The sequence below is a fragment of the Pezoporus flaviventris genome, unplaced genomic scaffold (genome assembly GCF_033815535.1).
Source record: "Pezoporus flaviventris isolate CSIRO_AGI_PZ_B2104156 unplaced genomic scaffold, CSIRO_AGI_Pfla_v1 ptg000029l, whole genome shotgun sequence".
NCBI lineage: Eukaryota > Metazoa > Chordata > Aves > Psittaciformes > Psittacidae > Pezoporus > Pezoporus flaviventris.
The window spans coordinates 2,252,965-2,276,025 of NW_026892577.1; the positions used below are offsets into that span (position 1 = coordinate 2,252,965).

General features: G+C 43.6%; 1 protein-coding gene across 2 annotated transcripts; it reads left to right on the forward strand.

Annotated features, from left to right (window-relative positions):
* Positions 1 to 1,018: 1,018 nt before the first annotated feature.
* On the forward strand, positions 1,019 to 22,209 carry RGS10 (regulator of G protein signaling 10). Of its 2 annotated transcripts, none has more exons than XM_061458626.1 (5): positions 1,019 to 1,178; positions 7,386 to 7,504; positions 8,951 to 9,037; positions 15,239 to 15,382; positions 18,954 to 22,209. In XM_061458626.1, the coding sequence occupies exons 1-5, from the start codon at positions 1,130 to 1,132 to the stop codon at positions 19,098 to 19,100; spliced, it is 546 nt and encodes a 181-aa protein (XP_061314610.1). In that variant the 5' UTR covers positions 1,019 to 1,129; the 3' UTR covers positions 19,101 to 22,209. The 2 variants fall into 2 exon arrangements, with proteins under 2 accessions (XP_061314610.1, XP_061314611.1); XM_061458627.1 differs by lacking the exon at positions 1,019 to 1,178 and adding an exon at positions 2,045 to 2,153.
* The last annotated feature ends 852 nt before the right edge of the window (positions 22,210 to 23,061 follow it).

The window sequence follows — 23,061 nt, forward strand, 5'->3', positions numbered from 1 at the left end:
GTAAAAAAAGTTATTTCTGAAGGTGAAAACACCTTTGTGAGATGGTAATTGTGCTTTTCCTGTTACTTCCTATTGAGAAACAATTGTTCTTCCACGTCTTTGAAGAGCACAGAGTCCCCCCAGCACAAGAAGGTTGGTGCATTTGTTTTGGTTAGAAAGTGCACACAGTCATCAAGGCTGTCTCAGGAAGTGGGTTTGTTTCTTGCACCTGCTCAGCAAACACTTTATGGTGTCTGAATGCTCATGGAGGAAGCTGCCTGATGAACAGTAGCGCGATGAAAGGAGCAGATGGGGGAGCAGGAGGCTTGAGCCTGGGGACAGGGAGGAGGAGGGAGGGATCCCAGGCTGGTTTGGGTTGGAAGGGACCTTAAAGCTCATCCAATTCCAACCCCTGCCACGAGCAGGGACACCTTCCACTAGGGCAGCTTGCTCCAAGTCCCTGTGTCCAACCTGGCCTTGAACACTGCCAGGGATGGGGCAGCCACAGCTTCTCTGGGCACCCTGTGCCAGCGCCTCAGCACCCTCACAGGGAAGAGCTCCTGCCTAAGAGCTCATCTCAGTCTCCCCTCTGGCAGGTTAAAGCCATTCCCCTTGGCCTGTCCCTACAGGCCCTTGTCCCAAGCCCCTCTCCAGGTTTCCTGCAGCCCCTTCAGGCACTGGAGCTGCTCTGAGGTCTCCCCTTCAGGAGTCTTCTCTTCTCCAGGCTGCCCCAGCCCAGCTCTCTCAGCCTGGCTCCAGAGCAGGGGCGGACATGGGTGAACCGAGATAAGGCTGCTGTTCAAGCGCAGGGGCAGGGGATCCGTGGGGACGGCTGGCAGCGGTGCCGCTCCCACAGGCACTGCAGACAGCGAGACCCCCCCGCTGCCACGTCTCGCTGGCGCTCCGGGTGCCTCCCGCTACCGTGTAAACGGCGCTGCCCCGCTCAGCCCGGGGCGCGGCGCGGAGGAGCCCAGCTCCATCTCCAAGCCCGGCCGCTGCCTTCCCACCAGCCCCCGGAGCTGCTCCCCCTCACGGCGGCGGGGCCCGGGGCGGGACGGGGCGGTGCGGGACCCGCCCGGCGGGGAGCGGGGAAGGCGCGGCCGCCCCCCCTCCGGCTCCGGGCAGCGCGGGGCCGCGCGGCCGCCCCGAGATGTTCAACAGGGCCGTGAGCCGGCTCAGCAGGAAGCGGCCGCCCTCAGGTAACGGGGATGGGGCCGTCGGAGCAGCGGTGAGGGCTGGAAAAGCGCGGGCGAGCCCGGTCCCGCCGCGGGTCTCCCGCCCTTTCTCACTGAGGGGAGCCGGGCGAGCCCAGCCCCTCAGCGCGGCGGGGGCCGCTCCTCTGCTGGGGCCGCTCCGGCTCTGAGGTACCCGCGGGCGGCGGGGCTGGGACCCAGCCTGCGGAGAGGGTCCCCTCATGGGTCCCCTCGCTTCTTGCGGTGCCGGGGGTCACGGTGTGAGGGGGACCGGCCACGCCGGGGAAGGAAGCGCGGCTCTTCCCGCCCCGGCCGCTGCGCGGAAGAGGGAACTGGAGCCTACTCGGGCTCATTATGCCTCATCAGCCGCGGTTTAATTGCGAGCTGCTGCCTGCCGCTGCTCGTGTTGGCGAGGCAACATCAGAGCGTGGTTGTTGGAGCTCTGGATTGACGTTGGGAGAGTTTGCCTTTGGAGGGAGCGTCTTCAGCTGGAGTGGGAGTTACTGAGGAGCGATAAACGCGGGGCTGCACGGTTCGCGCTGCTGACAGGCGTTCTAACGCGTTCGTGCTGTTACAGGGCGCCTCTGGTGCGGTGTCTATTCAAAACGGTTATTGTTTTATCGCTAACCGAGGTAGAAGTCACAAACTCGGAATCCCAGTAAATAAGACATTTTATAAAGCAGGATCAGAAGTTACAGTCTTCCTAAGAAGAGTCAAGTGTGTGTGTCTGGAGTTGGGTTTGATTTTGGGGGGTGATGTCTGGTGAATGCTTCCAGAGATGCTACAAAAGCGGAACGTCCCTTCGGTTTCCTTCCCCATAGTTAAAAGTGGAATCCAGTGCCCATCTGTTGTCGGAGACAGGCAGAAGAGGATGTTGAGGCTCGTGCTTTGGGCAGCCCTTGTATAGGGCTGAAACTCAGCTGCTCCTAGGAAAGAATTGGTGTGTGAGGACTCATCCAGTGGCGTTCGGATACATGGAAAGTAAGGGAATTTTCCCTTTTCAGCTGCTTACTGATGAAGCTTCCCACTGTTTCATAACCTTGGGTTTATTAATTCCAGACTGGTGATCGTTGCTGGATGGGCATTGCGGTGGTTTCTAGGGAAAACAAGGTATTCAGAGTACTTCTAAGGTAATAAGAAAGGTTTGTGGCTCACAGGTGACAAAGGGGGAAATGCAGGCGGTGTGATCAGTTCTTCAGGAAGAAATTGAGAAGGCTTTGTTTAACATCATATATTAATGCTTAAATATAGAATAAGGAGTACATTCATTACATGGTGCTTTTGTCATTTCTGCTGTTTGTGTGCTGGTTGTCTTTAGTTAAGGAGCTCATAGAGAAAGTGCATGTGCAGGTAGCAGAGGCATCGAGGTGAGGGATGCACTGTGTTGAAGGGTGTGAGTCTGTGCTGTGTGATACGGAGCCACACAGCCTGATCTATCAGCAGTTTGGGAATGGCAGCAGCTTGGGAAGCTGTTGTAGTGTGTAGTCCCTCTGGAAGGCGGACAGTCAGCATGTGGAACTCAATTAGCTGTGCCTTAATCTCTGAATGTCTGATGGGTTTCCACATTTTTGTACTTGTTGAAAGCAAGAGCCAGAAGTGAGGTTTGACCTCCAAAGTTGTGTGTTTTGGTGTTGATGTTTTCTGTGGTTTCAGTCCAAGTTCCTGCGTAGAGAATGCAAGTGTTTGTCGTTTTTGACACCAGACTTCAGCTGATAATTACAGTGTTATTAGTGCTGCACTTACAGTCACATTGGCACTGGTGAGGCTTCACCCCAAATCCTGTGTTCAGCTCTGGGCCCTTCATTACAAGAGGGACATTGAGGTGCTGGAGTGGGGCCAGAGAAGGGCAATGGAGCTGGTGCAGGGCCTGGAGCACAAGTGTGATGGGGAACAGCTGAGGGACCTGGGGGGTTCAGTCTGGAGGAGAGAAGGCTCAGGGGGACCTTAGCACTCTCTGCAACTGCCTGACAGGAGGATGGAGAGAGGTGAGGGTCGGTCTCTGCTCCCAGATAACAGGCAATGGGAGCACAGGGAATGGCCTCAAGCTGCACCAGGGTAGGTTTAGACTGGATATCAGAAACAATGCCTTCCCCAAAGAGTAGTCAGGCTTAGGAATAGGCTGCCCAGGGCAGTGGTGGAGTCACTGTCCCTGGAAGTGTTCACACACCATGTAGATGAGGTCCTCAGTGGCATGGGTTAGTGGTGGCCTTGGCAGTGCTGGGGAATGGTTGGACTTGATGATCTTAAAGCTCTTTTCCAACTGAGTTGATTCTATGGTCTATTGCTTGAAAAGAGCCTTCATCTGCAGTCTGATGCAGAACTGTTGTGTGATGGGAGAAGGCAGCTTCTATATGATTCTTCTCTATGCTCCAGCTAATGCAACTACCTACTTGTTGTCTTAATGTAGGCTTCTCCTCTAAAGTAATAGTGCTGCTAATGTAAGGACTTAATCATTTACTGTGCATGTAGAAGCATCTGGCCACCACACATCATGTAAGAGCTGCGTTGCACTCGTACACTCAGTGTGAAGTTTGCTTCAAGCAGAGGCTCTGCAGCCGCGCTCTCGTGCTGCATGGTGCTTGCTTTGTTGTCTTTCCCTGCCCCTTGGTTTCTAACCTGTATAAAAGACAGCAGGAAGTGTAGTTACCATATTCATCATCTGTTCTACAGTCTATGTGTTACTCTTACAGAAATATTGGTGGAAGATCTGCCATTTTATAATTCCCTTTTTTGATGCTCAAAATGATCTCTCATTTTTCCATATCAGCACATGCTGCCTTCCTCATTTAAATAATCATACTAATGTGCACATTTGGGTTATTAAACATCAGTATTGCGTGTATTAAGTAACTGTCACTAGGTGATTTTAACAGGAGGAAGTTATCTTTATAAATAGCACACAGAGATAAATAGCTTTCAGGAGGGTCGTTCATGTAATTACATTTACTGCAGCATTGCCTTTGAAAATAAATTGTTTCAGACTTTCATTAAATTCTGCCTCAGTGGAAGTATCATTTTTAAGGTAATTTAGTACCGTGTTATAGGATCTGCGACTGGGAGTTGGTTCTGGAATCATGTGTGGGGAAAACCTCCTCCCTATCTTCTGAGCTCTTAAAATAGAAATCACACCAGATCTGCTAAATGATTCCAGCATGTGGAGTGGGAAGTTATGCTCCTAATTGGGGGCCACTTTTGTATCAGAATATTTTTCTCTGATGGCATATTTAATGGGTTGTAATAAAAATATGCAGCAGTTTTAATATCCTCATAAAGTTTCAGGGTGTTTCCTACTGTCATGTGTCATGTGCAGCTTATTTACATGTGTGCTGAAGTTTTATGGAGGTTGCAAAGGAACAATGAGCATGGGGATTAACGGTACTTGGCCTGGCAGGAGGGAGCCTGCGTAGCTCTGGTCCATGGTGGTACCAGCCAGGTGATGTTCCCAGCAGGCTCTTTGGGGACTGCTCAGGACAAGAGCTGTGCTGCACTAGCTCTGGGTCTGCCCTGTATTGCATTGGCTCATTGAAACACATGCTTTTTCAGAGTAATCATTAATGTCCACTTCAAGTTTGGCTGGAAAAGAAACACTAGAAACAAAATCTCCCATATCGTATCTAAATCCTGTATTAAATAGGGGAATGGCCTGGTTCTTCAGGCCATGAGCAGCTCTACATACAGAGCTGCCATTCTGCTTGCAGGTGAATGATCATAACAAGAGATTGAAGCTCCTCAGAGGTAACTGTGTTCTGTTCCAGTGTACTTGGCTATTCCCACTGAAATCTCACAGGTTTTATGGAGATTAGATGCCCAGGCTCAGGTTCCTAAAATAAATTTGCAAGTGATAATCAAGAACCACATCCTGTTGCATGAGGGAGAGGAAAACTGAGGCACAGTTAACTCGCTGTGCTCTTGTGTTAATGTATGAAGTATGCAGTAGTGGGCTCAGACAGTCCTCAGGTTCCGACTCTTGGCCTTTACCAGACTGTGTTTCTTATACAGATCTTATACTTGCTTATACAGAGATTATATATATGTACATATACAGAGCTTATACGTGCTGCTTTGGAGGCCAGTCTGTCACAGTCCTTACCCAAAGGGGTAAGATCTTGGATTCTGAGAGGTTTTGTGCAGGCACAGGGTCATGCATTCACTGTGTAAGAAATTTCAGGTTAGTGCTGTATCTGCATTACATAGTGAGAGCAGGGCAGGCAGAGGAGGGACAGGATCTACATTTGCTTGATTATTTTAGGTGCTGTCCTTTCTTATAGAGCTGTATTTACTTAGGGCATCAGTGTACATCACTCAGCATTAGGCAACGGGTATGAAATCCACAGCTCCAGAAAGTTTACCTCTTTTCCAGCTCTATAATTTCTCCTGTATAGAAACCTTAACTTCTCTCAAGGGAGAAGAGGAGATGTTAATTCATTTCCAACAGTGGCCATCTCACTGTTAGAAAAACAAATAGACTCTACAGGTCTCTACTAACCAAAACTCAGCAGGCTTTGCTGTCGTGCCAGTGTGTTGTAGGGCTTTAACCTTAGCGTTTCTCATTCTAGTGACCAGCTGAAAAGGGTGTCTGATAGTATAAGTCTGCATAGATAATGTTTGAGATACTTGCTGGCTGAAGTTCAGTTTCATGAGGGAGGAAGGGTTTTTAACAGAACTTAAGCAGAAGTTACGAAAATCCCCCAATAAGTTGGTAGGGAAGAATGAATGTATTGTAGAATCCCAGGCAGGTTTGTGTTGGAAGGGACCTTAAAACTCATCCACGGGCAGGGACACCTTCCACTAGAGCAGCTTGCTCCAAGCCCCTGTGTCCAACCTGGCCTTGAACACTGCCAGGGATGGGGCAGCCACAGCTTCTCTGGGCACCCTGTGCCAGCGCCTCAGCACCCTCCCAGGGAAGAGCTTCTGCCTAAGAGCTCATCTCAGTCTCCCCTCTGCCAGGTTAAAGCCATTCCCCTTGGCCTGTCCCTACAGGCCCATGTCCAAAGCCCCTCTCCAGGTTTCCTGCAGCCCCTTTAGGCACTGGAGCTGCTCTCAGGTCTCCCCTTCAGGAGCCTTCTCTTCTCCAGGCTGCCCCAGCCCAGCTCTCTCAGCCTGGCTCCAGAGCAGAGCTGCTCCAGCCCTCGCAGCATCTCCGTGGCCTCCTCTGGACTCACTCCAACAGCTCCACATCCCTCTTGTGTTGGGAGGACGCAGGACTGCAGGGGAGGGTCTCACAAAAACAGCAGAGTTCTATATTTGTTATAACAATAAATAGAATTTTTGTTGATTACAGAAGGAACTTTTTGCACCTTTCCAGTGTGCCCTGACCTGATGTGGAGCTCTTAGCCTGACTGTCCATGACCTGCACTTCCTGAGCATTTCATGAGTGAGAGGAAAGGAAGCCGCATACCTTATGTCTGTTCTAGGGTTTATCAGATAAGAGGTAAAATTCCTGGAGTTTTCCCAAATAACAGGTTTTGTGATGGGTAGCCAGCATACCTTTTTTTTTGGCATCACCAGCCTTGGATGCAGCATAATTCAACCAAAAACTCAAGGTTTATCCCTTCTGTCCTGTGTGTGAGAAACCTGGCTGGCAGGTAAGGTGTGGGCATAGTCCTTAAAAAAGCAGTGTTTCAGTGGACTTGAAAACAAGGAAACATAAAACCCACCCAGATGCTACTTGCCCAGTAACAGGTCAACTCAGCTGGACTGAGGCTCTCCTGCCATCTTTCCTCCCTTTAGACTGGGTTAACATACTGCACTTGTTTTCCCACTAAACAAAGCATTACTTTTCTTTCTCTCTTTGCCTTTTCCCAACCTCCAGTGATGATCCTTTTCTTCAGAATACATTTCATGTGTGTGACTGCCCAGGATTTGCTTTATAGAAGCCAAAGGCATTGACAGTGCCAGGACAAAAGAAGCAAATGGTCCTTTTACCATGCAGGCTGCGGTCACTGTGTTCTGCGAGCAAGAAAAAATGCTTGAACTCCTATAAACCAGTGACAGCACCTACTTACATGCTCATGAGTTATAACACTGCAAGGCATTTCTGCCTCCTTACAAGCAAAGCAGAATTCAAGTATGTGTGTGTTTAATTTCAGGTTTATGGTGTTTCTTTTAAGAGAGCAGCTGTAATCCAGGAATGCAAAGGGCAGTGGGGGAGACATGTATGTGACATTCATCACTTCTAACTAAAATGGCTTTTTTTCCCCATTTTCTTCCCAGAGATAAATGACAGCGAGGGGCACCCAAGCAGCAGCCACCAAACCTTGAAAGGAACCTCAAAATGGGCTACATCACTGGAGAGCCTCCTCGAAGATCCAGAAGGAGTGAAACGATTTAGGGTGGCTGTATTAACTATGGATATTTAAATAAACTGAAATTAGGATTTAAAGCTGAATTAAGTCTCAGGGTAAATGGTGCCACTGCTGTAAGCACATAGGTGTGCATCCTTCCAGATAAGTAGCTTGAGCAGATGGGCAGAGTTGGAGCTGTGGCACTCGCGGGGCTCCTAAGGTAGTGCCTTTTGCCCACTGCTACTGCAGCTTGCTCTCCTAAGGCAATGGATGATTTTTGGTTGCATCTTTCTAATTGGTTCTATCAGCTGTTACAAGGATTAACAAGTAACTGTTGGATAAACTACAGTCCTTGAGCCACCGATCCCTTTTGCCAAGCATTATTTATTACTGAGGGCTGTTCCTGCACTCTTTAGTTGCATACATTGTCCTTAAGCAATGAATTATCGCTAACAGCTCCTGAGCTTGGTAACTGTGTGGCTCTTACTCTGTGTTGCAGCAGCTGTACTGAAGAGAATTTCCTTCAAGTTTACTACAAAGTGTGGGTTGGTGCAGCTCTAAACACAGGCTTGAGGCTTAGTTGGGTGAGGGTGGTGAGTTGGTTTTTCAAGGCCTTCTTGCCATACTAGCTATAAGAATAGGAACTGCCTACTTCAGTATGGTTTTGCCACACCAAGAACTGATAAAATGCACTGGGATAAAATGTTTTACTGGCAGACTGGTTTGGAAAGTGATGTAAAATAGATGCACAAACCACTTGGATTTAGAATTCTTTAGGAAAAAAAGTAATATTGGTACTATTTAATTCTTGGCTTTACTTATTCTCTATTTTCTAACATTTGAAAGAAAAAACTGACGATCTCAGAGCTATAAACATTTCAATCATGTTTTATAAACAGATTTAATACAAATTTTTTCTCCTCATTTTAAAACATGCCTCACTTCTGGAGAAATGTGCTTTGTTTAAGCACTGTCTAGAGAACACAAATACATCTTCTGCTTTAGTTTACTTAAATGAATTGCCAGTGTTGATTAGAAACACTTCTATTTGTAGTGATTTTACTCATTAAAAATCAGAAAGAGACTAGATGAGAGTCTCAAGTGATCTGTGACTCATTAAAATAGTTCGTTATATTCACCTGCTAATGAATTAATGTATTTTTGGATTTCCCTTTGAGTAATGACTGTAAAAACACTCACGTTATTTCAGAGACTGAAGAAGCTCTTCTTGTTAGTTACTGGTGTGCTCTGAGGTTAAATATAGCTGCTCATTCTCCTGGAATGCACTTTCAGAGTGCTCAATAAGTTTGTTCATTTGTGCCTCGGTAGCGTGCGGATGCACTAATGCAGTGGTTCTGTTATACTATGCTATGGAAACTCATACCCTGGTAAAGCTAAGCCCGGGGTCTAGTTTTAATAGCTATAGTAGGAAGAGAGAAAAACAATTGAGAAATTGGATCCTAACTTTTGTTTGTTTGTTTTTCTCTTCCCTAGGAGTTTTTAAAGAAGGAATTTAGTGAAGAAAATGTTTTGTTCTGGTTAGCATGTGAAGAGTTTAAGAAAACACAGGGGAAAAAACAGGTATGTTTCCTAAGTAAGCTGTACTTGTCAACAACTTCCATAGCAGAGCTGAAGCTGTAACATTTCTGTTGCATAACGTGCTTCATGTGAGTGTGAATAAATAGATCTGAAGGAATTGCACTGAGATCGCAGTGGTGGGATTGTTTGGAAACAAAATGAAAACAAAATGCTGGAATTGTCATGTTTCCCATGTTATGAAAACTCTGAACTTTCTGTTGTTGCTTGGGAATAGCCGAAGGTTTCATTCAGGGATGTTGCATCATCTTGCTTGAAAATATAAAGATGTTTCATTCAAGACCTTTATTTAAAGCATAACAGCCACTACATGAAAATACACACCAGTAGAATGCTTTAGTGGAACGTAAAATCAGCAAAGTGTTTTACAATACCAACAGGAAAAGTTTTGCTTTATCAAGTTACAAAACAAAAGAAATTGAGGGCGCATTTAGGCTTTTTTTGTTTAAATATGTATTGAAATTAAATACAATTTAAATATGTATTCAAATTGATACCTGCAATTGATGTCTGCAGAGCATTTCATTTTCATGAAAGCTGTATTTTTGTAGTAGAAAATATTCTCTTGGAAATTCTTCAACAAGCCACCTCTAGTAAGTTTTTTCCACTGCTTAGATCTTGGTCTACATTGAGATCCATCAGGAGCACAGAATCCACTTTCATATTTAGGCTTTGGAGCCTACAGAGTCATCCTAAAATATACTGTGCTTGGTTTGCTTCTTTCTGAAACAGTTTTTTGTGATTTTTATTATTTTTGAGAAATTCCAAATTTATTTGACCTTTGAGATGAGGATTCTGTGAGAATGGAATGAACTAGTTTCGAAACTCCAACTGAGCATCACTGCCCTTGAGAGTCAGACTCCTAAATGCCATAAGCTCTTACTTTTAAAATCCCACCTTTATGCTTTTCGCATGTGTGCAGCTCTTGTTGCCAAAGGGAACATTTTAGAAGGCTACAGGTGCAAATGTACAGCCCCTTTTGCGCTCTTCTTGCCAAAATAAGTAGAGTACCATGAGGAGGTGAGGCTGGGAAGATACCACTTAAACCTGCTTCAAATGGACCATGCAGACTTTGTCTACCATCAGAACTGTCAGGGAATAGGAATCGGGCGGGAAGTGGGCTCCTGGGGGCATTATTCTTCCCTGTGAGGGTGCTGGCACAGGGTGCCCAGAGAAGCTGTGGCTGCCCCATCCCTGGCAGTGTTCAAGGCCAGGTTGGACACAGGGGCTTGGAGCAAGCTGCTCTAGTGGAAGGTGTCCCTGCCTGTGGCAGGGGGCTGGAACTGGATGAGCTTTAAGGTCCCTTCCAACACAAACCAATCTGGGATTCTATGGTTATAAAGTGCAGGCATACCTCTCTTAAGGTCAGTCAAATATTTTCAGCTGAAACTGTTTCCCAGTGCATTTTCCTGATTTTCAACAAAACATATTTTTGAGAGGGGGCTTTACTTTCTGTAAATATTCTCTATGTTGCACTGGAAAAGCATCCCCCTCACAACAATTTGCTTGTTTCAGTTGTGAATATTTTTTGGTATTGATAAATACATAAAAAATACAAAAATAATATTTTTTCAAGAAGAGGAACATATTCAGATTGACTGTACTCTTTGTAATGTTCAGCACTACTTCAGATTTGAGTTTTTAGTTGCTTCCCTTCCCTCTACAAATGCAGATAGGAAGAAGGCTTTGCATTATACAGGGCAGTTGTTTTTGCTTTGTAGGTTTTACAAGGGTCCTTGCCTTTTCTTGAGACCCCTTGGACAGGTATCAAACTGCATTTTAAAATGGAAATGAAAGTGGGAAGTCCTTCTTTAAGCTTCCCCAATTTGCAAAGGTATAACAGTCATATTTTCTCTTGCTGAATAATTTCCATCTTTTTAGCTATTTCAGGATTGCTCATGCAAGTACAGGAAATGGGAAAATGAAATATAGAGATAGTGGCCTAGTGATTCTTGAATGAATGGACAGAGACTTAACTAGGTTCCATTTAGCTCAATTATTCAGTACCCATCATTACACAGCGTGATCAATCTGGAGCCTAGAACTGCCAAAGCTATTGTAGTTGGTTACAATGAATGTGCTTTAGAATAGCACAGACTTACAGTAGGTTTTTATAGCTGCTTCTTATGAATGGCCTTGTTTAGATACTTTACAAAGCTAGAAAAAGCACTAAACCCAGAAATCTTTTCAGTGCTTATGATAGCACGAAGCATGAATTTGTCTTCTGAAAGTCTCTTGCAGAAATCAGTTTGTGTCTATCTGATGTGAGCAAGATATTCTAAAAGCATCTTTTTATTTGTTTTATAACCTGCTTCTCATTAAAGCTGGTTTACCACAGAAACTAGCTCATAGACACTTAGACTTTTGGTCAGATGAAGCTGAGTTCAATTTAACCCAGACTGAATGGCATTTTTTCCCTCTATTTTTAAAGTATAAAATAAACTTTTCAGTACTTGACATGAGAGTACAAGTATGGGGGTTTTGTTGGTCGGTTTAAACTTGCACAAAGGTGGCTACCTGGCCAATGGATTACGTTCATAGTGCCTAGTGTTACTGTCATCCCTTCTGTGTCAGCCTGCAGCAGTGTTTGGTTTTGTGTAGACTGGTGTATCATTAAGTTGGTGGGCTCAGTAAATGTTCTGTCCTTCCCTCATGTCCTTTCTTGTCTTCACAGGTAGATGCAGGCTCTCTCTGCTCCTGCTTTCTGTTGGTTGCAAATTGTGTTAGTGCTGTTCTAAGGAAATATCTTGGGATTCTCCTCAAGATTTACTAAATTTGGTTCAGTCCTTACTCTAACCACAGTCACGCAGGCTCTGCCTAGAAGCTGACTTTATCGAGCCAACACAGGCAGATCTGATACAGATACATCTCTCTGTTCCTTTCCTCTTGAATGTGTGCCACTATACATCTGGACCTTGGGACCAAAGGGAGTGCTGGCAAGAAGAAGCCAGGCTCTTGACTGTTGTGTTGGCTCTAGACTAGTGGTGAGAACGCTTAGTCAGAAGGCAGAAATGGAGTTCAGACCAGACTACTCCATGAGTTTGTGTTTGTTTTCCTGTTTGGGTGAGCTAATGCAAAACTCATGTTCATTTCAGGAAGCAGGGCAGGTTTTCAGCATCTGCATCAGGGCAGCAAGCAAACTACATCACTGGTCTAGGCAGGTTTTGGATTCAGCCTATCTTCTTGCAGCAGGAAAGCACAAACTCCTCCCCTCAGCTCGAGACACATCTCTGTAGTTTAAAAGAAAGGATATTCCTTTAAAGTTGGAGTTAAAATAGAAATTTTAATGTTTAGTGAAGACTTGAGGAAGGAATTAGGTCAAGTCCACTTGTAGCAGTGAGCTCTGCTGCCACCCATATGGTCCTCATCTTGGGACACATTTAATTATTGAAATGGGAGTGGTGGGGCTAAGGGAATAAAATTGAGCTTTAAATGTTTTATTGGAGTTAGTCATACGCTGCTGCGTTTGTGACTGTTGATGAAACAAACAACATGTCCATTGTGCTACTTCCCAAGGTTTAAATGTTTCTTCTCTAGCAGTGGAGCTTTAAAAATAAATTACAGATTGTAATAAATGCTTCAAACAACAAGGAATCTTTACAGCTGTTGCTCAAACCCATCAAAATACCCATGTCAAGCTTTGGAGAGAACAATTTCAGAACAAACTATACCTATTCAAGAGTTTCTTCTGCCATTTCCCATGTGGAATGTGGCAATGGCTAAGCAAGACTGGGTAATGCTGCACAGCTGCTAACTGCTGGAGTCTGTACTGATGAGCATCTGGGACTTCCATTCACTTCATTTGGGAAGCGCACATGCTTCAGAGCTGAGTGTGACCTTAGGAAAGGAAGTGGGAAAGAAGATTGTATCCACTTGAAATAGCGAGGGGGATTTCTGTAGACAGAACTCTGTACTCCAAATGGGAATTTGGCACGGATGCTGGGGTGAGCACACAGATGTGAGTGAAAAGTGCCAGAAATCCTTTAATAACCACCTGTGAACAAGATCCCAGTTTAAGTGTTGTTTAAATTCCAGAGCAGAGTCCTGTGTGCTGGGGCATTAGTTTCAGGCTGACACAGAACAAAGAATGCCACGCACTGACTGGGACCATTGCTGTCTTTTCCGCCTGAACCTGGCTCTCCCTGAATGTCATTTGGGGGATGTATAAACATACTGGTTTATAACATATATAGCTGTAACTTTATTTAAAAACATAATTGCAGTTAAACTGAAACTACTGAAGCATAGACATAGCAGTTGTTCCATGGACAGCAGAACCTGTAATGTTTAGTTGTGCATTTCCGTATTTCCCCATTACTGTAAGGTCAGGTCCCCTGTGTCTCTCCAGCAACCCCCTGTCTCTACCAGAGCCCTTTCACTTCCTTTATCATTCTTCCCCACCAAATCCAGAGATCCTCCCCATTTCACCAACCTCCCACACAATTCTCTTGCTCCCCCCATGTTCTTTAAACTTCCTCACAGTACTTCTAGTTTCATGTTTCCCCTCAAGCCTTCCAGTACTCCTGTACAGTGCCCAGGTTGCTTCTGTGTTACTTGGGCAAGCAGCACTTTGTGTTGTGGCTGATGTGGAGCTATGTGTGCACGGATTAGGCAGCAGCTAAGTATATGTTGGCAGTTCAGGTAGAGTAGATAACTTTTGAAGATGCACTGCAGCTTTTCTTCTCCCTTTCCTTTCTCTCACCGCTCTTTTCAATTGAATCAGTAGGAGGTTAATTACTTCTCAGTCCTTTGCTCCCCTTCTTAGATACGATTGGAATTGGACAGCAGGTTCAAAAGTTATTTAGGTAGGGCTGACAGTCAGTATTGTGATAATAGGTAAAGGTACCTTTACTGTGTCTGCATCAAGGTATTAACTTTACCAGTTAAACTCAGTCCTATTGATTGGATTAACTGCCCATTTAGAACAGACACAGCTGACACAGTCCTTCCTGCTCTGTGACACTGGAACATCATCTTAAACACTTCATTGTGACCCAGTGCACTTGGCATATGATCTACCCATCAGCTGGATAATGTGTTTTGAAAAGGAATACTGGAAAATACATGTTCCCTTCAGCAGTGAGAGAGTTAACTCTTTAGGCCTTGGGAATTGTCAAACACTTGTAGCTTTTCTTCTAATTGTCCCCAAATGTTGATTCTCAGCTGTAAAACATGAAAGACATTCTGACTCCTTCATGGGCAAGGGCTTAAATGCTTCCTTCTTCAAGCCCACTTCCCATCAAAAACACAGCCCTTTAGCTGATGCTGGTGTGATGATGTAGCTGCTCATTAGATGTGCCATGGGGAATGACGATGAGTACCCATGGCTCAGGATTGTACAGTGCCTACTGCTGCATGGGGCTGGTTTTCAGTGTGCAGAATACAGATTGCAGCAGGGAGGCTTGGCTTTCTTCTCCCACACTGGCTTTCTTATCCAACCTGCTGGTCAAGAGTGAGCTTGCACTGAATTGCAGAGGATTGTGAGCACTCATTTACTGCTTTGAAGCTTAAAGATGCTAGGTTGGGTCAAAGTATTATCACTATTACTGATTTATGAAGAGAATGCTGAAATAAAGGCAAACACAAACAGCTTTGTGCAAGTCACACCTACCCTTATTTATCAGTTTTCAGAGGCTCTTGAGAGTCTTATCTTTACCGTTAACCAAGCTGTTGGGTTTCTTTAATCATGTAGTCGCTGTTGCATGTGAGCTACCCTGAAGTAAAAATGTAGTTACGAAAGAGCATGTAGTATGGCAGTTATCTAGCAGTAGCATGGATTATACACTAACTTTGTTTAGTTTTGCCTTGCAGTAAGTTTCCACATTGTTTTCTTCTGGGTTCCTTGAGCATGCTGATTATCTGTTAGTAAAAATAGTCTTCTAAATACTGAAGACAAGGCCAGCTCTTTCACCAAAGTGTTGAACGCTGATTGCTTCCACTCATGGCAGTGCAGGATTTTGGCCTGAGAGATGTTTTCCCTTCAGTACAAATGAATAGACACAAATAAGCTAATCTATGTCGTTTTGTTTTGTTACTTGCTCTCTCTTGTAATTCAGACTGTGTTTTGATTTTAGGATCTGAACCTCAAGAAGTGACTTGGAGCAGCCTTCAACAAAACATTAACAATATTTGTATGAGCATATTCCCCCAGCAAATAATTCTTTAAATAAATATGTCCTTTTGCAGATGCAGGAAAAGGCTAAAGAAATTTACATGACTTTCCTGTCCAGTAAAGCTTCTTCCCAGGTCAATGTTGAAGGGCAGTCCCGTCTGAGCGAGACCATTTTGGAGACACCTCATCCTCTCATGTTTCAGAAGCTCCAGGACCAGGTAAAGTTATTTTCTTCAGTTTCTTTTGGGTTTTGTCTGCTTTTAATGGACTCTGCTTTTTAACCGTAAGCTAGTGTTGGAAAGTTGGGAATCTGCCTACTGCTGCCTGTGGCATGGAATGAATAAGCACACATGGAGCTGGGTTGTTTCATACTGGGGATATTAGTGCAGCTGCTCCAAGGATGGATACACCATACCCAAGGTTTTTGGCTCCGTATAACTCTGACCGATTAGTTAAGAGTCTTGGCACAACCATTCTAAGGCAGTTCAGGACTTTCCTGGAAAATGGGATGAAGTTTTCTCCCAGATTCCTGTGCCAGTAGCTTGAGAATCACCCAGCTGACTATCTTTGTGCCTACGTTTTCCTGTGTATTCACTTGTGCTGAGTCATTGCTGATGTTTGTTTCCATAGTTGCCCCTGGTTTCCTTGAGAGCTCGAGATTCTTCACTTTGTTTTGGTATTTATATTGATATGAATATAATGCAATTTCCTAAAAAGCCTCTTCTGTAACATACAGAACTTAAAAGAGTTGTTGGTATCTGCTTTGCTTTTTCCTAAAGAGCTTGGGAGGTCTGGTACAAATTAAGTGGCATTTTGCAGGCGTGTCTTTTGGTGGTAAATTTTCTTGTTATTTAGCTTATTTTAATGCCTAAGTTAGGAAGTGAGTCACTCTTATCTGCAGCTTTCCAGCACTTGCAGTCTGTACTGCTTTTAATTTCTGTACCATCCTCAGGACTACCTGTATTTTCCATTTGGCTCTTTTGTAGAGAAGCAGCACTCTGATTTAAATAGTGTGTTCAACCCATTTCACATCAGGTATTGTGTATGTTAGCTGGTCACTGGCTCGGTCAGTGGAATTGGTCTGAGGAGCAAAGACTCTGCTGTCTTTCAAGCAGGTTCCAAGTCATTAGCAGTGGAAATGTCTGAAACTCAATTTCAATGTGAAGAAGCAAAGTTTTTCATGGATGAACTTCTGATTTGGGGGAAGGGAAAAAGAAAGTGCTGGTACATCTAAGCACTGCCCTTCAGCATGAGTGATTATGAAAGTGAAGTTGAAGAAGACCACTGGAGTTCAAATAAATGAGCATGCACATGAACAGCCAGAGATCAGTAATACCTGAACTGGAAACATGCTAGACCAGTGGTAGAGGAATCCCACTAGTGTAGGAAGGAAGTCTGTGAACTTCTAAAACCAAATGCAAAGCATCTATGTGTTGTTGCAGGTTTCCACTGCTTGAAGCTTCTGTTTATTGCTGGTAGGTAATAATAGTTCTGAAAGAGTTATAATCTTCCCTGGTTTTCAATCCTTATAAAGGTATGGAGAATGGTATAATTTGTTCTCTAAAGAACAGTGTTAACTGCTGCTGGCACTGTGTGTCTGAAGTATAAAGCAGGTCCAGAGACCTGCTGATTAAAATGGGTCTACTTGTTGGGTGTGTTTGTGGGATGTGCTGGTGGGATGGCCTTAAACAAGCAGCTTGCAGGCAGTTGTTCATCCTGAATGGTGTTAGAATGATTCATAGAAATCTGTAGATTTCAAAATATTTTTGAGTTTAAATGTTCCTGATCCACAGAGGTGATGAGAGGAGAGGAGGGAAAAAGAGAATTCTGCCTTTGCATGTGATTAAGAAATCTTTCTGTTCTGTGCATTTGGTTGACCAGACTCCTGCAGATTTGACCTTAGTGCTCTTTCTCTGTAGGAGATGCTATAAATGACACTAGGAAAAAGAGAGGTCTAAAATTAAGTTGTAGTTAGCCAATGGCAAGAGGTGTAACTTGACTTAACTGCATTGATTTGTGTCTACATCAAGAGGGTGTTTGGGGATTTGTAGTCTTCCAATATATAGCTTATAAAGCTAGATTTCCACTGTTTTAAACATGAATGTAACTATTAGAATATGTGAACAAACAGTGGTTAGTAAAATGCTTCATGTAATTTATTTTTCAGGAGGTTATTTCAGCAAATGCACAGATAAGAACAGTCAAGTTTTATGTGTCAGCCTTTACCTGTCCAGGTTCCTTGAGGACATGAAATGATAAAGCAGTTGCAGATTATGTTATCCTGGCAGTGTTCAAGGCCAGGTTGGACAGGGCTTGGAGCACCCTGCTCTAGTGGAAGGTGTCCCAGCCCATGGAGGGGATGGAACTGGATGAGCTTGAAGGTCCCTTCCAACCCAAACCATTCTAGGATTCTATGATTATCACTTCTTTTCCTCCTTACAGTTGTTTTACCCAGTTGTACTTTCAGTTAGAAATGAGGCCTGTAAAGGTAAAGCTCCAGTTATCCACACGTGGATTATCCACTCATGCAGGTCACAATTCAGAAACAAGTCTTGGAAATTTAGTTACTCTGAGTGCCATAAAATGTAATCAGTCACGAAGCATGACTCAGAGAGGCCCTGCCACTGAAATAATAGGCAGAGGATGATGTAGGCTTTGGTTTTCCCCAATTATAGTTTTGAGGTTTACTTTTTCCTTCCCCTCCGTTTCAAGACCAAGCAGAATATAGTCCTGACCTTGACACCTGAACAGATTCTCAGCTCCTCTCCCAAGCCCTTTTGTTTTCAGAGAACTCCAAATGAGTTCTAGGTTTTTGGTCTTTTTTTGTCTGAAATGGTTATAAATAGGATAGAAAACAGTTATATTGAGGGATGGGCTTAAACTCAAGCCCAGGAGAGAAAAGCTATACTCAGCACTGACTTCATGCTTCCATGCTGGCTGTGCACTGGCTATGAGAGGAAGGGCAGGTCTTGGCATAAATTTAATCCCTCACTAGCTTTAAGCCACATTTTATCTGACAAATTCCATCTGTACCAGATCAGCTCTTTGTGGCAGGTACCTGCAGCATTTCTGGTCTGGCCTGAGACCATTCCTGGCATTTGGTTGGGTAGTAGCCTAAAAGAGATGGGAAGATCAGCATAAGCTTAAGAACATGGATTAAACCAGTTGTTTCAGTCCTAGATTCAGTTTGCAGCTTCAGTATTTGTGTAAATTATTTAGAGGCTTTTCTTAATTATCCAGTGCTGTGCATGTATAATGAGCTATTCTGTAATGCTCAAGAGTAACTGCAGTCAGAAGGGTGCCTAAAAGGTACCTTTTGTTCTTCATCCCTCTGAATATCTTCCAACTGCCCTTCCAGAAGGAGACCCTCACTGGGTTTTGCTCCTGGTGGCTCTGCAGCCTTAAAGCTGCAGTGGAAGGGGACCAGGTAATGTCCTGACTTGTCCACTTGTGCAGTTATCTTATCATCAGCTGTAAAATCCTACCTAGTGACCTTGGCACGTGGCCTTCCACCTTCACTATAAGGTTTTCAAAGGTGGCTATTGTGAAAATCATAATCTGGTTCCTAAATTAATATGGATGCTATAGAAAAGAGTGACTGTAGAATCTACAGTATGGTTTGCTACATGCAGCCCCTTCTGAGTGATTGAAATGTGTTTTAATGTCATGCTTTGGAGTGGTGCTTTAGTACTAACACAACCAAAATACATTAGAATTCATATGTTGTCCTCATTTAAAATCTAGTTTTACTTAGGCCATTGTTTTTGTGTTTTTCCCCCCTCTTACCAGATATTCAATCTCATGAAATACGACAGCTACAGCCGCTTCTTGAAGTCAGACATATTCCTAAACCATAAGAAGTGTGAGGAGCAAGAGGAGAATTCACCAGAGGCTCAGACCGCAGCTAAAAGAGCGTCAAGAATTTACAACACATGATACGATGAATCCCTTCAGGAGGAGCAATACAATGACTAAATTACACTCAGGAACAGTCTAGGTTTATAGCAGTTGCATTTAGGGCTTGAAAAGCTCAAAACCTTCTTAGGAGATACTTACCTTCTTAATTGCTTGAACGACTAATTGTTTTTGCATGATAGCTAGTAACAAAGTGCTCATGGAAGGACTGTTTCCTACATAAAAGGCTGAGGTATTCCTCCATAGCATGAATTGCCTTTCATATTTCACAAGCTAAAATGCTTTCAGTTTTTGTATTTTCTTTTGTGAGGCTTCATAATTATGAGAAATGGGAAATAGGGTGCCTGGATTTCTATTTTTGCCTTGTAATTTTTATTTGTGACTGGGTTTTACATCCTGAATTGCTGGGAGAAGCTGCTGAGGAGTAAATTGCACGTTACTTTGTGGATGAGTCATTCGTAGCAAACTTAATTATGAAGGGACAGCATCTTTCAGGGTTAAGCTCAGTAGAATCCAATCCCTTCCTATGTAACTTTGTTTTTTCAAGGTGACCTGTTTTGCTTTGCCCTTATTGTTGAATCAAACACTTCTCTAGTAATGATTTCCTCAGTATTTGTGCAGTAGACAATCACCTTCTTCAGAGGATGGGATAACCTGTATTCCCTTAGGAACAAAAGCACTGATTTCAGCAAAGCTTGACCAGGGCACATCCTGCATGTCAGCATAACATCAGTGTCAGATGCCTGTATGGGGAAGCATCTGGTCCCTCCTATGTCTCCTGAACAGTCTTGCTCTGTGCAGCAAGAATACTTTGGCAAAGGACCAACCAACAAAGTCTGGCTTTGTTTTACTAAAATCTACTAAAATCACCTTGCCTGATTTTGTTTGCCCCAGAGAATTATTTCAGGGTTTCCTAATGTAACTTTTGAGAGCTGCAATGGAACAGGAGCTTGACGTTGTGGTTTAGCCCTTTACACCAAGTTTGAGAGGAGTGGGAATTTATTTCTGCTCAAAGCAATCCAAGGTGAAATGGTGGTAAAGGAAGACGCTCCCAATGAGCCTTCCATGTTGTCCTGGGACTGTGTCAGAGCTGCAAAGCACATTTAGGCATACAATTTTTTATGTGTTCATATAGTTTTGAGTTAATTCACTGCAGTGTTGCAAGATTGCAGTTGAAGTTGGGAAAGCCCATTAGCTATGTGCTCTATTTGCAAGCTTCGCAGTGTGTAGTGTAGCTGTTTCACATTCTCTCATTATTTACTCAGTTACTTTTGCACTGCTTTCCTTGAATGTTAGTTGATGTGCCAGCTAATCTAAATGCCCAGTTAGCCTTTGATCATTTTATAGTTCTCTTTTTTGTCAGAAAGGCCAGGTTGGGGGTTGGAACTGAATGATCTTAAGGTCCTTTCCAACCCTAACTCTTCTATGATTCTATATGTTTTGTACGCTACGGTTGCTATCAAGGTTTTAAAATTTAAGTCTAGATTGTAATTTTTGAGGCTGCAAACTCACTTGGCAGACTTGATTATTTCTTTTAACTCTGAGTCACTCTTGCAAGTAACGTGTAAAGCAACTTGTTTCCATGGGCTCTTTCTTAGCTAGATGTTAAGAGTGGGATCAGGCGTTCTGATTCTTCCCTCAGAGCTAAATGGCCTGTGTGGTTTAGAAGATCAAAGAAGAGGTCAGTGCCTCCATATGCATGTTTTAAGGTATAATCCTTATGCACTTAATTTTCCCTTTGTGCTCTCAAAGGACTTAATGATGAAGTCCTAATCTTCCTTCAGGCACTTTCAGTAGTAGTTGATCTCGTGCTTAAGTTGTATTTTAATGCTTTGCTCTATAGGAATGAGGTAAACCCATGCATGAATCTTTTTGTTGGGATGGGGCTTAGGAAATGGGACCATCCAGTTCTGGACTTGCCAACTATTTGTAATCTCAGGATTACCTCTTTTGAAAATTCACTGTAATAACAAACTCTTAATGCCTGCCACAGCAGAGGATGGAACTTCTGATACCACTGAGTCCTTGGGAGTGGGCAGCTTAAAGACATTTAGGAGTTGGGATTTGTCTCTTCCCAGTAATTGCAGCAAAAGTCTTAGTAATACTGAAAAATGCAGGACGGGGACCTTCATGGGGAAAACCACAGAATGAGCTCTTACCACATTCATCACATGGATGCACAGTAGATTAATTTTTAATCATATTGATTTTAGAAATGCACGAGTAAGGGAGAAGAGTCTTTGACTATCATGTTTTAAAATAATAATAATAATAATAAAAACTAAACCCAGAAGCTGTAGGAACAATGGTGGGGCATTAAAGGGAGAAAATACTCATTTGTAACTGCTTATGAACACCATTTTCCTTGGCAACATGCTCCCTGTCAGGTACTGCCTTATTTGCTTGTTAAGAGCAACTGCCCCATAGTAGACACAAAGGTGCTTTACACTACTACTACTAACCAAAAGTTACTCAAATGGAAATGTATTTTTTGCAGCATCTCAGTGCTTGTGGTGTTTATTTCAATACCTCGATGTTTCTAATTCAATATACCTAAATCCACACAATTCTAATCTTTGAATTGCTCTTTTGCAAAGTTCACTACCCCATTGATGTGTCTTTGTAGTGTCTGGTTTTGGTTTGGTTTTTAGAAGAAAACTTGTGAGGTGCAGGAATCAAAGGGTTTTTCCTATTACCTGTATTATCCAGTGAAAGAGCAATCAAAGTAAAGCCATGCAAGATGTCTGTAGTTGCAGCATGTATATACGTGGAGAAGGTTATTTTGCTTCTGTTGATATTCTCACTGATCGAATTTACCTTATGAAATGACTTTTTCTGTACATGGCATAGAAAAAAATCACGCAAGGAAAGAACTGAGTTTCCAATAGGTAACTCATGCATTCCAGGAACGACCGCGAACATTGCATTGAACCTCAGACTGTGAGTGTGTACTCAGAGTTGCTTGACGTAGAGATTAAAGGTAGTATCTACTCCTGTTCGTAGAACTTACACTGAAGGTCTGAGCACAGAAAGCAAGCAAGAGAAATTTTGTGCCTGATTGCATGCCTTAAACTCTACTCTGTTGTGTGTTTCTCAGCTAAAAATTAAACTATCCTACAAATACACCAAATCTGTGCACTGGCAGTTGTTTTATGTTTGAACACAGTTTGGGACAAGATTGCTTCATATCCCAGTTATCCCATTTTCCGCTTTCAGTCCCTGTTAACACAGTTGCTCATATTCTGTCATAGTGTTTTTCTGTTGGAAGATGGGATGACACACAGTCGGTTTCACTTCTGAGCGAGCTGTTGTCAGAACAAATTGCAGAAAGTCACTTGAACAACAGAAGATGCTTCCTCGTACCTTCTTCATCTCCTCCCATTTCTTTTTTCCTGTGCATTTCTTCCACCGTGCCTGCTTCAAGTTGATACAGAGAAGGAGGGTTTGAAAAACTATAGTGAGGGAGAAAGAAAATGGTTTGAATATTCATGTTTGGATAACAGTTCAGGATGTGCTTATATTCTTACTGAAGATTCAGATTGGTTTCAAGTGGGCAGTGTTGGCATCTGAGCTAAAAAACTAATTAGGTCACTGATGCAGAGAAAGGTCCCAGATCATTCTGTGATGCTATGGCTGTGGTTCAAAGCTGACCATGGATATATTCCCCCTTTTATAAATTGTTTATAACTTTTTTCATCCTAAACCAGCACAGCAAGAATGAGAGTCACCTCATTTTGCCAAACGTCTGTCCCTGACCCACCAGAACGATTGTTTATGTGACTGTGTTCATTTCCCCATCCCAGAGGCAGTCCCTCTTGTAAGTCTGACACAGCTTATGTCCGAGGGCTCTTTTGGCAGAGGCACAGCTAAAACCAAGCTGTGGGCCACCCTTTATCAAAGGCTCTGTGTGACCGTGCAATCGTGCCATGCGAGCAACTTCTTATGGCTCCAGTTGAGGAGCTGGGCTGTAATGAGGTGAAAG